Raw genomic sequence first — 15,963 nt, 5'->3', positions numbered from 1 at the left:
ATCCCCGTCGTGTATAATCTGCCAACGCTGGCAACGTTCAGTCTCTTCTTGTTTTAGGGCTGCTGTGAGAAGTGTGATTGCTGCAGGCTGCTGAAACATGTAGAAGTTAGCTTTACAAAATTGGCAGTGGTATATAAGAAATTCTTGAAATTAAACCATCCTTCAGACAGTAAATTCAAGAGAGAGCCTCTTACCTAGAATCCCTCTCTTACCGTAAGAGGTTTCTTACCATCTAAGATGAGTTCCTGTAACAACATCTAGGAAAAATAAATCTTAAAGAATTCAAAGGCTTTGAAGAACTCAACCCAGAGTTTAGGTTGTAAAAGGAAAAAGCACTAAAATCTGATGGTTGATTCATTTTACTTCTCATACAGACGTTTAACACCTGGATAATTAAAAGGCAAGCTTGGACATGAACAGCAATGTGACCCATAAATTAAATGTTGTTCTTCTGCCTGCTGGCCCTCATACCAGGAGATGGAAATGAAAGAATGGATTTGTAAGGTCATAGGAAATACAGAATTTCTTAAAAGTATTAGGATCTGTGGGCGTGCTTAACACTGATAAAAATGAGACTATATTTTCATCTGGTCTGTATATGATTTTACAGACTTTAGAACTTATGCAGTTCTATTAGTATTTTTAGGTCAAACATTTCTGTCCTGTGTCAGTTCTGTATTTATTTGTTGGTTTCCGTCTGCTGGATTCATGATCAAGTATAGTAGTGAAGTCTCCTTGTATGGGAAAACAATGGCTATAGCCAAAGGGAAGAACCCCAGGTCAAAGCATTATCCAATCAGTGTATAATTTTCAGATTTTGGGATACAATCCCAAGGCCCAATTCAGCAGTGAATTTAGTATTCAGCTGCATTTTACATTAAAACTGCTTCCAAATCTTTTTTGTTTCACACTTCTCTGGTAGAAACAAATGGGGTTTCGGGAGCTAAACAAATGACAATTTTCATTAAGTGGAAAAGTTGCCTGTAGATTCCACATTTAATTGAGCAATATTTACAATAGTAGAAAATGTCTATTAGCATATGAAAAATGTCAGTACTGCCTTCTGTTTCTAATCACTCGGCAAAATCCCTGTTTTTGCAATGCTGCAGCAAGAATAGCATGTCCTGGTGACAGATAAGCATAACAGTATGTCATTTAAAAGGACTGTAAAGTTTTGAAAGGCTTTGGATTAACTGGATTAGAAACACTGTAAAACTTGGTCTTTTGGTTTTCCTTGAATAGATTTATTTTTATTCCTTTTTTTAACAAGTGTTTACTGAGGATTTGTGTGTTTACTGAGTGAAACAATAGATGCATTAGTTTTTGAAAGGAGACATTAAACTGGAGTATTGCAGAGCGTTTTTAAGATCTTAAACATTCTTTTAAGAAAATATTTCAGACAATACGTATGCACATTCCTGCTGTTTCTGACCATATTTGCTTCTAAACAAGCATTTTTTCCACTCAAGCCTTTCATTCTGCCTGATCTTCTAGTGAAGTCAATACAAGTAAGACGGGTTTTCTGCCAAGAGAGGAGCGTGTCAGGTCATAAATTCAGTGTGTTTTTCCTGAAATATCTCATGTTATAGCAGCGGCTTTCTGCAGACACAAAGTTTCTGATTTTGAAGGTATTTATCGAGGCTCAGTATCATTTTATTTCCAGTTTATTTACCCATCATAAAGCTTGGTGAGGATTAAAACCCTTGGTGAGGGTTAAAGCATTTTGTCCAGCCAGGTAGAAATGAGGGTTAGCTACAGAGTCAAAACTTTGATTAAACAGGGAGGAAAACATGTTTATCTGATCCCTGTCACTTCACATCCACCAGCAGTTGTGCAAAGTAACGAGGGGCCACTTGGAACTGCCGGGTGCAGCAGATGAACAAAATGCGGCCGCGAGGAGCTGGTCTGGCAGCTGGGTGCAAGGAAGCTTCTTCTCTCGGTGGCTGAGATCTGCTGGTGCTCTTTCTTAGACACAAACATCCTCAAACAGTTTGGGGAAAAAAAGTACAAATGTTTTAGTCTTTTAAAGCAATTACCAGTCTTAACAGGAGCATATGGAAACCCAGCTTGGGAAGCCTGGCATGGAATGAAAGGGCAAGAAGAGAAATGTGCAGTAATGATACGAGGAGACCTAAACTTCAAGCTAACGTATGTTTTACAAATCAACCAAAGAGAAGTCTTTAACTTGATCTTAAATTAGCTGAAATGTCAGTAATCCAGAAGTGGGTGTCCCTCGTCTCCAGATTGAGCGTGTAATGGCAATTACAGGCTGAAACACACGCTGTGACAGCTAAGGGTATGTAAAGGTGTCTGAAGGTGTCTGATGTTCCTTGAAAAACAGCCTTACAAGGAGCTCATGTTGGATTTTGCGTCAAATCCTTGACTCTGTCATAGGCCACAGACAGCAGTTGATTTCATTCCTGCTCTTCTTGGTTTTCTGTACACGTGTCACAGCAGTCGTCGTGTCACGGCACGGCTGAGACAAAGCCTTAGGGCTGTAGCAAGGTATGGATACAAGTGGAACCGATGGCCAAATAGCAGAGGAAGCAGTAAGTTAGCAGTGAAGGATGCTGACAGCTGCATACAAGAGTGCAGGACAAAAAAAAAAAAAAAACTAAGCCTGTTTGAAAATCAGGATTGTGGGTGCTTGGCAGAGTTGTTTGAATGAAACGTACACGGTCAGGCCATGCCTTCGTCCTGCCAGATGGTCTCAGCGAAATGGAAACCACTCATCCTATTTCAGTTTGATGTTGTGTCGGGCTGGGATTTGCTTTCGCTGAAGGGTTCAACCTGCTTTACAGAGAAGGGAAACAGAGAGTCAGGAAGATATTACCTGTAAAATGAGAAATAGTGCAGATTTGTTTCAGCAATGCTAACGGTGTCGAGTGTATTTATTCCATAAAGGATAAATGTCATCTTTTGTGCATTGCACTAATATCTAAGTATATATGTTCTAATAGTGGTTGAGATTTTTTATAGCGTATGTGATTATCTTCAGATGGCTATTCAGAAAATACATACTCTTTCCCTCGGTCCTGGTGGTGACTCAAACAGCTTATTTATGGGTTTGGTAGTATCATAACTATTTTTGAATTATTTTAACTGTTTATTATAAAATGGTTTTCCATTTGTCAAATGATACTGTACCGAGTTCACTGAAATTTAATATTGACCTCCAGTGTCCTGTGTTGTGTCATCTCAAAAGCAACATTTACCAGTCACTGAAATTCCTGAGTTCTTTTTCTGCCTCAAGCAGAGCAGCTATTTTTCTCTTCAGTTCCCTGAATTATGAAGAAAACAAGCTCATGCAGTTGTTAGTTATTTATAAGAGCTTGTGTAATCTTTTTGCTTTTTTTTAATTTGTGGTAAAACTGTTTTAAGTGACAAATCCGCCGATGGCTGGTGCAAAGCTTCCGAGCACCTTTCACACCTGTGTGGCAGTGATCTGTAACTGAGCCCAGCAGCGGGCTTAGACGGTGATTCCTGCACTGTGAGCATCTTCCTTGAGGTGAAACAAATCCCATCGCCTGCTGCTGGTCCTCTTCCCACAGCCCCACACCACGTGTATCAGTCCCTCGCTGCAGAGGGGTCCAAAAGTCTTTCCAAAATGTGATCCTGCCACTCTGAGCAGGTACAAACGACCACGCAGCAAGTGAGGAGGTAGGAATCGGGCTTTGCATATCAAAACAGAATTAAAGATGTCTGTACAGTTTCCATGGAAACAGCAGACTTAATGGTAAATCAATAGCAGAACAGCTACATATAGGGCATATCCACAGCACACGGCAGAGCACAACCAGCAGCAAAGCTGGCGTTCACTTGCTGTGTCCCCATTCATCACTCTGGTCTTTGGCTGGGCCATTTGCTAACTTCTGTTGGCTACAAAGCATTTGTCCCTTTGGTAGCAAGGGGGAAGCTTGCTTAACAGTGCCGTGGTCTGCTGATTAGCATTGCTGAAGGAAGATGTCATAGCTCCTGTACATTGCATGTAGCCTACTCACGTACGCCAACTGGAAAGGTTGGAGACAGTCTGGTATTAGATATGGAAATGCTGTTCGAGCCCGTGGTTAAGACTTCCTTAATTTATCTTATTGTGATCGGGTATTGTCATCTAGTTTAAGCCTGTGAATAATAAGGAAACTTTGTGAATCGCTTCTGCCAAAATAACATGTACTTTATTCAAAAAGAAGAAAAGAGGCACGCTGTGCTCCTTGGCATAACATTTTCCGGGGGAGGTGAATGGATTCGGGTTGCTCACAGTTTAATCCTGCCTTTCTTAGACTTTGGAGATGGCTGCAGAAACTTTGCAAGTTATTTCCTACAAGCTTATTAATTCAGTGCAAAGGTCGGATGTGGCAAATGATCATGTTATCTTGTGAATAAACATTAGTGTCCTGAAACTGTTTGAAGTCCTTAGACACAGGAGGGTCTGCCCAATGTAATTCAGTGTATCTATAAGCAGTCCTCCCATACTGGCACTGTTTTAGAGGTAAAAGTTAAGTTTAAGAGAGCGTGGTTACTGGGCTAATCGTGGACTACCAGCCTGGGTTTCTACTGTATAAAAGAAAGCATAATTTGTGAAGTGCTTTTACTAATGTTTTCACCCAGTAGTGAAATGAATACCCAGGGCTTGGATCAAAGTCATCTTTTCTCTTTCACAGGGGCTGAGTAAAAAAGTTGGGGTTTCTTCCTCCATCCTCCAAGGGCTTTGGATCTCCTACAGTACCGAAGGCCTTTCCATGGCATTGGCATCACTGAGAAACCTCTACACCCCAAACATCAAGGTACTGGAGGGAAAGGAGAGTTGGAGGGGTTCAGAGCTCACACGAGAAGCTTCAACTGCCACGCAGTCACCAAGTCCAGGACATTCCCTGCAGCTGCCTGGCAGCGACAGCTTTCTTACACTGGCAGCAGCTGAGCAGCCGACTGGAAACTGTGCAGGCATTGGTATAACTTGCTGAGCTGTCTGAAACAGTATTTGCCCTGTATGCTCACCCCTGTGTGAACAAGGAGAGCATGGGGTCCATCTCCACATCGTGTCCTTGCCACACTCTCCACCTTTGGGTGTAGTCTTTCCACTACTGCCACGTGCAGAGGGAGCAGAGCAAGCTGGGGAGCAGAACGGGATGACCAAAGGCAGCACTAGGAGAGGATCCCATGGGAAGGAGAAGTTTTTCTCTCTGTGTGTTTTCATTTCACACCCTCACATGAGAGACACTGTCCCCAGCTCTTGTGACCAGCTGTAGTGACTTTGGTCTAGTATGAAGTAAAACTGCACCGTTCAGAGCACATTCTTTCAGGTGAAAGTTTAAATCCTGCTACCTAAAATGGGACCGTATATTTGGCAAGTGTTTTTACTGGGAATTTTATATCCTTCACTATTTGCTTTGAAACGTGCAAAGGGCCCTGGTTTAAATTTTTGTGTTGCCTTGACGATAAACTCAGGTCTCTCCACAAAAAGCAGCTAACAGGAGCTTTGCTTTTTCTCTGTAGGTCAGTCGGTTGCTGATTCTAGGAGGTGCAAATGTGAATTACCGGACAGAAGTTCTGAACAACGCCCCGATTTTGTGTGTCCAGTCTCACCTGGGGTACACGGAGATGGTGGCTCTGCTCTTGGAGTTTGGTGCTAATGTAGATGCTGCTTCTGAAAGCGGCCTGACTCCCCTTGGATATGCTGCTGCTGCTGGATTTCTAAGTATTGTTGTGCTGCTGTGCAAGAAACGGGCCAAGGTAAGGTGATTATGTTCCTCTAACAGCTGACTTAACATATTCCATGCTTAGGCGAGGCAGAGCAGGAGCTGCAGGAAGGATATCTTGCACTTGCTAAAGAATATCCCCTATCAGATGAACACAGGATGCTGCTGCAGAGGGTTTGCTTTTCTGTTAAAAAGCTTCAAAATCTCATGTTAAAACCAAAGGCAAGTAACTCTGGAGAGTCTGTAATTAGTATTCTGGAATTCAGGTCTGGTGCAGGAACTGCCTAATCATGCTGCACTAACGGCCTGCTGAAGTATGTTCTGGAGAAGTCCTTGAACCTCACAATGTTAAAATGGCAACGTCGCTTTTGCAGCGCAGAGTGTTCTTTAAATATCTCGTTGAGACACATTTTCCAAAAATTTCTATCAGACTTGTCCTAGAAAAATACCCTTTGTTTAGCTTTGTGGTAAGTGTTTGGAGTTTTAATTGTATATAATGAGTCAAGTTTAAATATTTTGATGAAGAAGAAAATCGTACTGATATTTGAAGTGAAGCCTCCTGGAAACAATTTGTGGTTTCTCTATATGTTTAGCTTCAGTTCAAAAAGCAAAATACGGGTTTGTGTAGTTGCGGTATGAATGTCAGGATGACTGAGAGACCGTTCAGATCTTGCCATGTTGTCTGTAATACTGCAAGGACAGTAGGAAGCAAAAAAAGAATGCTGCTTTTATGGGGATATTTTGAGAGTTGGGTGAGTCCCTGTCACTTGGTGAATCTGCTCCCTCACAGAGAACAGGAATATTTGGGTTTCAAAATACAATGCAAAAGGCTCACCACCCAGGCTTTCCTTGAATATCCCTGCCTTTATTGAGGAGGTGCCCAACACCCCAATTCCAGCTGGGTTTAGTTTGGGGGCTGAGATGTTTAATGATGGCAAGCAGAAATGAAACACTGCTGTGTAAGTTTGTAAATGACAAATAATACTTTGCAGAGCATGGAAGTGGTTAATTGGCAGGAGGATGGATGGTAGCTGGTCTGCCCGTCGTGTTCTCACCGAGTTGCTGCTTTTGTGACAGGACCCAGAAATGCCAGTTGATGTATTCAGGCATCAAGTGAAAACTATGTCGTGTCCTGAAAAGCCTACCAAATAAGTTCCTGTGGGGCTGCCAAATGAAATCTCTGTTTCCTATTGACTTCTGCTTGCATTGGTTTCACATTAGGGTGTTAGACTACAAGCTGAGGCACTTCTGTCTCTCTTGAAAGAATCATGAAATGATATCTGGGAAACAAGCTGTTTTTCCCTTTGTGGATTTGGGTAAAGGAGACGACATCACGAGTCTGATTCAGTCCTCAAGAAAACATCGTTGCTGTATTTCAGGACACAAAGGGAAAAACGGTTTTGCAGCCTTTGAGCCTGAAGAAAACTGAAGCTAAAAAAAAAAAAAAAAGGCAACTTACCCAAAGTAAACACTTGTGGCCAAGAGGATGCCTAAGCCTGGGGCAGAGTTTCTTTGGGAATAGCTGTTTTCTGGTCGTGGAAGGGATAGTTTACCAGAAATATGCACATCTTGCACACGTGGCATTATTTTGAAACCGGGGTTGGAAACTCTGAAGAAAAGAAGACGCTTTGCCCAAGATGTGGCTTAATTGTGTTTTGTCGTCTTCTCTTTTCAAGGTGGATCACTTGGACAAAAACGGTCAGTGCGCTCTGGTTCACGCTGCTCTCAGGGGACACTTGGAAGTGGTGAAGTTTCTGATCCAATGCGACTGGACCATGGCTGGGCAACAGCAGGGAGTGTTTAAAAAGAGCCACGCCATCCAGCAGGCACTGATCGCTGCAGCCAGCATGGGGTACACAGAGGTAAGTCTCACCAGCCCATCACTGTCTCCGTGGGGTTTTGGGGAAGCCAAAAGTTAACGACGTTTCCTAGCCAAAACATTGAGCAAAGAGGGGCTGGGAGGTGGGGGCAGTGCCCCTTCTCTTCTTTCCCTTCCCATCCAAGGGTTCACAGATCCCTTGGCAAAGCCTGTGGTCTGGGCAGACTTCCAAGAGAGGACATGCAACAAGCCTGTAAGTTGTTGGAATAAACCTTGAAGGAAGGGTGGGTAAACAGCGTGTTGCGTACGCCACTCCTCCAGGCGCTCAGGGGAACGTGAGACCATGCAGCTTTGGTATGTTTGCTGGGGGGAGAGAAGAGCCAAAGAGCTTGCTTCTATTGTAGTGATTATGATTTGCTGATACGATAAACGTGCATTTTCCTTCCGAGAAGCTGTATGTGAGCATTTTTGAATTGGTTGATTTCTTTGCTAAATTGAGCTCCTCTCATTTACTTGACTTGAGACTTTGCTTTTGTTAAGTATAAGCCATGAAAACATAGGTAATGTGCTCAGATCAGAGGAGCTAATTAAAGAAAGCTGGGAAATTCCTATTAGCTAAGCGACTGTGAGCTGAACCGATTAGAAGCAGATGTGACTTCAAAACCAGAAAGATCTGCACGCTGAGGACATAATTTGTAACAGGGCACAGCAATTTTTGAATGAGAATTTCCCTGCAAATCATACCAGTCACCCTTATAAAAAGCAGTTTAATATTTATGTTGTACCCTACATGTACATAGCTGCTTACAGAAAATACTCCAGCTCCTTGTTTTGAGGTGCTTGTAGCCCTAGATGTAAGCTGATGATTAATTTGCTGTTTTTTCTCCAACTTCAGTGATGAAACAAGTATTTTGCATGTTTATAAAGTGATCTTAATCACTGGTGGAGACACACTGGAGTCCTTGCTGGGCTTATACTCTAGTGTAACCAGACTGAACTTTAAGCTTTAGTCAGGCAACACAAAGTCCACTAAGAGGTACAGCCCTCTGCTGGGTTCCCAGCTCCCTTCATGCCTCTGTCATTCCTGATGTCCCACGATGCATGAGAGTAGCTGGAAGACAGCAGTTGTCCCCAAAATCTCTGCCCCTCTATCAGACAACCTGTGCCCATGGGCAGCTGCACGCAGCAGAGCAGGCACAGCTTCCTCGCAAGCACTTGGCAAATGCTCCTCCTAGCCCAGACCCCAGCAGATAATTGTTTCTCCTAGACTGAGAAAAATGGTTTTGTCCTTCAGTCACGAAAGTAAAATCTCAATTTTCTTCTTAGCCTCTTGTTTTCTCATGTCGTGTGCTCCAAACACCGAAATTGCCTGCCAGTTTTCAGTCAATTAAATCCTTTAATTTACCCTGTAAAGAAGTTAGCTTGCTTCTCTGAGGTTTCAAGCATCCACAGCTGGAAGAAAAACATAGTGGAAGTCTTTTTAACGGTCTGCTTAAAGATGGTACTTAATAGAAAGGAGCTAATGGTTTCTGGAAGCAACTTCATCTTGGCTGTGGCTTAAGATAATGAAGAGGCTAATGATTATAACTGTGCCATTACATCAGTTGCCTGTCACTCGGTTTTCCAGCAGGAAAAGTGAATGGTCCCACTCATCACACCCCGCCAGGTGAGTGAGGGGCAGTACAGATGGGCAAACAGCATTTCTTCACTGGCTGCAGCATCTGTAGCTCAACCCACAGCAGAGGTGCACCCGCTGCGTGCCTCGTGGTCTGTAGCAGAGCAGACACCGATACGAGGAGCTGGTGTTACAGAGGCTCATCGTGTGCAATCCTTTCGAGACGCTTGGGGTTCTTTTGCTTTTATGGGGCAGCAGGTTGAGTGATTGATCTCCGGAAGAGTATTTACTCGAGCTAAGGGTGCCAGGCAGAGACTTTGTTCATTTTCCTCCGTGTGTTCAGAGCAGCTCGTGTTCAAATGTCAGTAGTTTATATATAACGCACCAAAGTTCGTGAGCTGACATGTCATTTTGTTTTAGATTGTCTCCTACCTGCTCGATCTTCCAGAAAAAGATGAAGAGGAGGTGGAGCGAGCACAAATCAACAGCTTTGACAGTCTTTGGGGAGAGACAGGTGATTTCTGTAGATGCTGTAGCTTTTCCTGCATGTTTGTATTTATGGTCTCATGCCACCTGACACATCCCTGATCCCTGCCTTTGTTGTGATGAAGGGGAAAAGATCAGTTCCTCTGATTTGATTTCAGGTGATTTACAGATGCCAAGGTTCAGTTTGCACTCTGCTTAAGTAAAGGGTTTGGCTTTTGAAAATCTTGAGCTTCTGCAGCTCCTGGCAGTAATTTCTCTGAAACATCTCGTCTTAAGTTAGATGGTTACAAAATTCTGCTCTTCCTCTCCTGATATTCGGCATATTTATCCAAAACACCTTCTATTTCACTCTCCCTTTCCTTGTAACATGCAGCACTGACTGTTAAATTATCCATTGATTTTCTGAAAACTCATCATTATTTAGTACCTGGTAATTAAAGAAAAAGTCCTTTTTGTGCAACACCTTTTTTGTATTGATGAATATGATGCAGAAGCCCTACTCTTCTAACTTCTACCAAGCAAAAGCAACCATTCACCCCTTTTACTTTACTTACCGCATCGTCATCTCCATTTCTTAAGATATTCAGACTTGGAGTTTCTAGCTTTTAACCCCAGTGACCTCCTAAATATTATCCACCGTCTATTGTACTCAACTCACTAATCTACTTGCATCATTGGTAATGTTCCTGTCAACTTAATACACCAAGGTAATGTTCCTGTCTGGGTAACAGAAGACTGATTTTGATTCTGTCAGCTTTGTTTAAAAGTGACATGATCCAAGGGTACAGAGACTGGCTGGCATCAGCTTTATGCGTGGTCAGGTTGTCTCTGGTCTGAAGACCGAAGAGCTGGGTTACGTTTTGAGCTGATTCCTATGCTGTAGGATTGAAAATGTAGCCGTATTATGGTGTTGTAATGAATGGAGCCTACCAGAAACTATTCCTTCTGAGCAACCTCAGCTTTAAATGACAGAGGGAGAGAGGAATGAAGCGTCCCAGCATGGAGCTGGCCACAGCAGGGCTGCTCTGGGCCATTTGCAGGGCATTAGGAAAAGCAGCAGCTCGCTGCACCCACCGAGACGGAGCAGCAGCAAGGGCATGGTGCCATTATTGGTGGAAATAAGGCCAACATATACAAACAAGCGATTTAAAAGTGCCCCTAGGGTATCACAGAAGCAAGAAGAAATTGGATATAGAATTATTCAAAGGAAATGACGGACTATTGGTAATTGGTAATAGGACAGTGGCATTTTTACCGGCAAGGCAGGTCATAACCCCAGGTCAGAGACAGCTCATTCAAAATGTGCTCTGGTATTTGGCTCCTGAGGAAACAGTCCTGCTGCGGAATAGCAGAACAAAAGGTGGTCCAGATGTCTTCAGAGTTTGATCAAAAAACACTGAAATGATGTCTTCCTGCAACGTAACCTCAGAAGCAGCATCAGCTGCTGCAGATACTCTTCTCTTCTTAGGTTCAGATAGTCCTGGGTTGTCTGGATTAACCTGGCACACCCTGGTATGGAGCCATACACATTTTCTCAGCTGTTGTGTGACTCTTCTCTTCCCTGGAGCTCTGCCTTCACAGGTCACAGCTCCCATCCTCCTCTCTCCTGTTTCAGCTGTGCTCTCTGGTCCAAAAGCTGAGCTCCATGCTCTTCTCCCTGAAAAATCCCAGCTCATCTCTGTCCTCCTGTCCTGGGCAGCTTTGCTGTTCCCAGCCTGCCTGTTGCCTTAAGGACTCTTCAGCAGAAAACATTTCCCTCTCTGTCACTCTTCCTCCCTTACCTCCCCACCGATGCCAAAAGCTGGACTCACACAGACATCGAGAAGTTCTGGGTTTCTGAGGAGATAGCTGGGAATGTGGACTTGTGATTTGCAAGTTGCACACAAACTAAGGAAGTGAGATGGGAAAATGAGCAAAACTGAGCCAACCACCAAATTCTGCAGCATTTTCTCCCATCATGGGCAAGACAGGTTTATATGGATCACAAGACTCCCTTGCACGTTGTTTTTTTATTTTCCCAAAAGTAAATAGCAAGTTTAGATACATTTGAAGAGAAATTCTGGTTCCAACCTAAAAATAGCAATCTGTTCTAAAAATCTGAATCACGTCTTTTCTCTTTGTTGATACTTGTTGCTCATGTGTCTAATCTTCTATAGAGCAGAGCTGACTGCCTGGCTTAGTGATATCAGCCTGATATCATCCAAACGGCAGTGCCAAATTACATCATAAGTTTAGGAATTGCTGACAGCACAACTCCAGATGGATTATTTACCCCTGGGACAAGACTAATAGCAAAACCCAGCCCAAAAGTATCTGAGTCACTTGCAATAACTCCACCAGGGCTGGAGGTGCAAATGCAGCAAGAGCGACTACATCAGAAAGCATTTGTCCTGCTGCCAGCCCGTGAAACAGATACACGCACCATATAGGAGCCAGGAGCATGCTGCAATTTCATGATTCCTTCTCCAGATAAAGTTGTTTTGTTTGTTTTTTTCTTTAAGAAAACAGACACGCTTTGCACAACAGGCAGGGGCAGAATGTGCCTTAGCAAATCCCTTCTGCTTGTGTGACGTCCTTACCGGTGGAGGGGTGCACGTCCACGCCTGCAGCTTGTCTGGGGTTTCGTTGAGCTGGGCCTTGAGAACTGCAGCAAGTCTTTTATGGCATTTATGCCAAGACTTTGTTATTACAGGGTGAGTTGTTCTCATGGCACCAGTCCTCATAGAAGAGTTGCAACTTGAACATTGACGTTTGCCAGCTCTGGTGGCTGCTCCTTGGCTGGGCTCAGTGGATTCATGTTCTTCACACTGGGCCATGAGTTCTCTGGCAGACAGTAGAACTTCAAACGTAACCGTTTCCATTTCTCTCACTTCCTCTCATTGCCTTCCCTTGGCTTTTCCAGTCTCTTTTGGGCAGACGAAGGCAGCACAGGGGAAGCCTTACCTTGGGCTGTGGGTTTTGTGGTGACTAGCGGCTCCTGCAGGCACATCAGAAACGGTGTGGTGATGTCAGGAGCAGGCTGATAAGAGCACCTCAGGAGTGCCAGAAGGCTTAAATAAGCTGAACTTCTGGAAGTTTTCCTGAAGTCATTTAATTGAGCTTTGGGGCTTGGACGGATGGACACAGCTGACACCACAGGACAGTGCTATGGGCTTGAGATGCCAGTGTTGGAGCCTGGAGCATGAAGATTTCAAAGGACATTTTGGCTGGAAGGCTGGAGGTAGAGGGGTGAGGCACCTGCATTCGGAGCAGCCAATATGGAGCTCATTGTAGCTGGAGGGAGCGCAGGGGTTGTCTGCCCTGACCTTCTGTTCAGAGCACAGGCACTACTGAAGTCGGGGTGTGCCTTAATGAGCCGGTACCCTGTGGTCCAGCCACATTTTGTCCTCCTTTCACCCTGCAGAGAGTTTCTCTATTTCTGAGGTCGGCTGCATAAATAGCTGTGTGTTACACAAGGCGTGCTTGGATAGGTTTGTCTCGCAGCAGGCAGCGAGCCCAGATCGTCAGTGTGGGACCGTCCTGAAGCAGCACGCTCTGGCAGCTCGGTAGCACAGAACCTTTTAAGATTCTCTTGAGTTGGAGCTGCGAAGGACAGGCTGGAGCTTCATACTCACACCACATGTTTGGACCCCAAGAAGAGAAGAGCATCAAGATACATCGATGCTGGTAGCCAGCAAAGCAGAGAGGAAGAGGGGATGGCCTGGATCAAATCATCCTGTTCCAGTGAAGTCTTTTCCAAAGTGCATTTCATGGTGAACACCGAATACTTAGGTGACTTACAGTATCTTCATTGTTGCAACCATAAGTCATTTTGACGTGAAATACCTCAAATTAACCTGCAACATTTCAAGTGCAGGCAAGTTAGAAATAGAAGCCAAAAGCCCTGCATGCCGATCCCTCTGCCGTGAACATTAGACACAGTCCTCCTTCTATATTTGTAGCTTACGTTTAAAACCCACATGGAGCTGATTATAGATTTTGCAGTATGTTCTGCTTGTGGCAGGGAGATGATTTTTCTTTTAACTCTTGGTGTCTCAACTCCGAGAGAAGAAAACTCAGCCATAATGTGGAACAGAATAGAGAATTAATTAAATCCCCCACCATTAACAGTGTTGCAGTTGGAAACCCATCAACACCTCGTAATCAGCCATCCCACAGAAATGTACTTCAAAGAAAAAAACAAGCTACGTCAGTTAGAAATAGACTCCCACCTTCTGCTCCAACTCCTACCAGAAGCAGCAGAGCCAGAGGAGCCGTGCTGAAGTGCACAGAAAGTTGGGGAGAGGAGGGAGGAACTGAAAAGTCTAAAATTAATACCAAAGACGAGCCAAAGGCAGGTCCTGCCCTTGGAACTATTGTCAGGCTGAAGGTGTCGTTCCTAACCCAACGGTACTTGGAGTTAGCAGAGCCTATTTTGACAGCGGGAGAGGTGTCAGGTGTTCCTTTTTCCCAGAGCACCTGGAATACTGAAGCTGAGGGGTAATTCGGGTTTTGCACAAGGACCCTTGCAGGTAGGATCGGTCCTGGCCAGAAACAAAGGCTGGAATTGGGGTTGTGCCTAGAGAACGTGTGAGCACATACGTGCAGCTCTGGCTTTCTGGTTGTTTCAGAGATGCACAGGCTAAAGTGGGGTATTACAAATAGAAATCCTCCATCTCAGTGATGCTGCTCTGTGCTAATTCTAACAGGAAAAGCCCCAAAGCCCCTTGACTTCCTGTGGTGGGCAGGAATCTGACCGTGCCTCCAGCTCGGTCCTGCACTTCACAGAATCACAGAATCCTTTAGGTTGGAAGAGACCTCCAGGATCACCCAGTCCAACGTCTGACCTAACACTAACAAGTCCTCCACTAAACCATATCACTAAGCTCTACATCTAAACGTCTTTTAAATACCTCCAGGGATGGTGACTCAACCACTTCCCTGGGCAGCCCATTCCAATGCCTAACAACCCTTTCGGTAAAGAAGGTTTTTCCTAATACCCAACCTAAACCTCCCCTGGCTTTCGCAAAGATCTCGCGTAGTCAGGATCTTGGTGAAAATAGTCAAGGGCAGGTTGCGAAAGGTCTTGTCAAGGAAGCACGTAGCCAAAGATCTGTGTTTTCTCTGGAAGTTGTGCCTGTGCTAAAACACACTGAATCCTACAGTCTGTGGCTTTTGCTGGCTTTTTGTGGGAGACTGCAGGAGGCACGAGGGGGAACGGTGAAGGTTCCCTGTGCCACAGCCCAGCATTCCTCTGCTACAGCGCCATGAACTTGAGTTACATGGGCCTGAAATAAACCAAACTGACCAGTGAAAGCTAGAGCTGCTCTGGCCCGTCCCATTTTTGTGGTTCGTTTTGCTTCTTGGGGTGTGCAAGTGGGTATGTGTGGCATTTTGGGCACCCTCATGTTGGTATCCAGAAGAAAGGGTTGGAAGAAGTGCCCTGGCGAACGCTCACCCCTCTCCTCTCCCCTGCAGCTCTGACGGCGGCGGCGGGCCGAGGGAAGCTGGACGTCTGCCGGCTGCTCCTGGAGCAGGGCGCCGCCGTGGCGCAGCCCAACCGGCGCGGGGTGGTCCCGCTCTTCAGCGCGGTCAGACAGGGCCACTGGCAGGTGAGCTGGCCTCGCGCGGCTTCCAACCGACCCCTGATGAAGTAGAGAAAAAACCACAGCTCTTCTGGGGATTATAATAATGAAAAGAAGAGCTTTTGCCATTTTAAACACCCCGAGTTCCTGCGCTCTGCAGACAGCTTTTGTTTATGTGCTGTGTTATCACACCGTTTGGCACACAAACAGAATGCACTTGACTTAAAGGGTTATTTTTCCCTTTACCTGTCTTGCTTCTTCCGTGACCTAACGCTGCAGCAGTAATCCCAGGGGGCGACACGCAACCTGGGGCTGCGATTTCAAGATGTGGAGATCCCCCTGCTCCTTCTCAGCCCTTACTTCTTTCCAGCAGCCTCTCTAGGTGTGTCCCCGCTTTGTGTGTTGCAGATCGTAGATCTCTTACTCACCCACGGTGCTGATGTGAACATGGCAGACAAGCAGGGGCGGACGCCGCTGATGATGGCTGCATCCGAGGGACATCTGGGCACGGTGGAGTTTCTGCTTGCACAAGGTCAGTGCTTGGAAGCGTGGTGGAGGCTGGCCACGGCGAGTCCTGCTGCTGTGTCCTGCACAGCTGGAGTTCATAGTATCAGGGGGGATTGTGACCCCGTTGCTGTATGGGGCACTGGGAAAGGTTCTCAACATCTTACCCGGGTTTTTGGAGAGCAAGGTTAGAGTAGGCAGAGTATTCATCTGGGCTATCCGCTTTGTTTCCTGTTTGACGCTCACAGCCTCAAAACCCCACATTTGGGTTAGTAATTA

At 45.1% G+C, this 15,963-nt stretch overlaps 1 protein-coding gene across 1 annotated transcript in view; it reads left to right on the top strand.

The window, feature by feature from the left end:
• Positions 1-15,963, top strand: part of TANC2 (tetratricopeptide repeat, ankyrin repeat and coiled-coil containing 2) — a 244,554-nt gene that overhangs the window by 214,220 nt on the left and 14,371 nt on the right. The window contains exons 19-24 of the mRNA XM_050715451.1: positions 4,662-4,784; positions 5,494-5,730; positions 7,373-7,558; positions 9,551-9,644; positions 15,074-15,207; positions 15,589-15,712. Coding sequence (XP_050571408.1) covers positions 4,662-4,784; positions 5,494-5,730; positions 7,373-7,558; positions 9,551-9,644; positions 15,074-15,207; positions 15,589-15,712 — 898 coding nt within the window. The remainder of the gene's footprint in view (positions 1-4,661; positions 4,785-5,493; positions 5,731-7,372; positions 7,559-9,550; positions 9,645-15,073; positions 15,208-15,588; positions 15,713-15,963) is intronic.

The sequence above is a fragment of the Cygnus atratus genome, chromosome 25, assembly GCF_013377495.2.
Source record: "Cygnus atratus isolate AKBS03 ecotype Queensland, Australia chromosome 25, CAtr_DNAZoo_HiC_assembly, whole genome shotgun sequence".
Classification (NCBI taxonomy): Eukaryota; Metazoa; Chordata; class Aves; order Anseriformes; family Anatidae; genus Cygnus; species Cygnus atratus.
The sequence above is the reverse complement of the archived record's forward strand: the minus strand, read 5'-3'. Positions and strand labels throughout refer to the sequence as shown.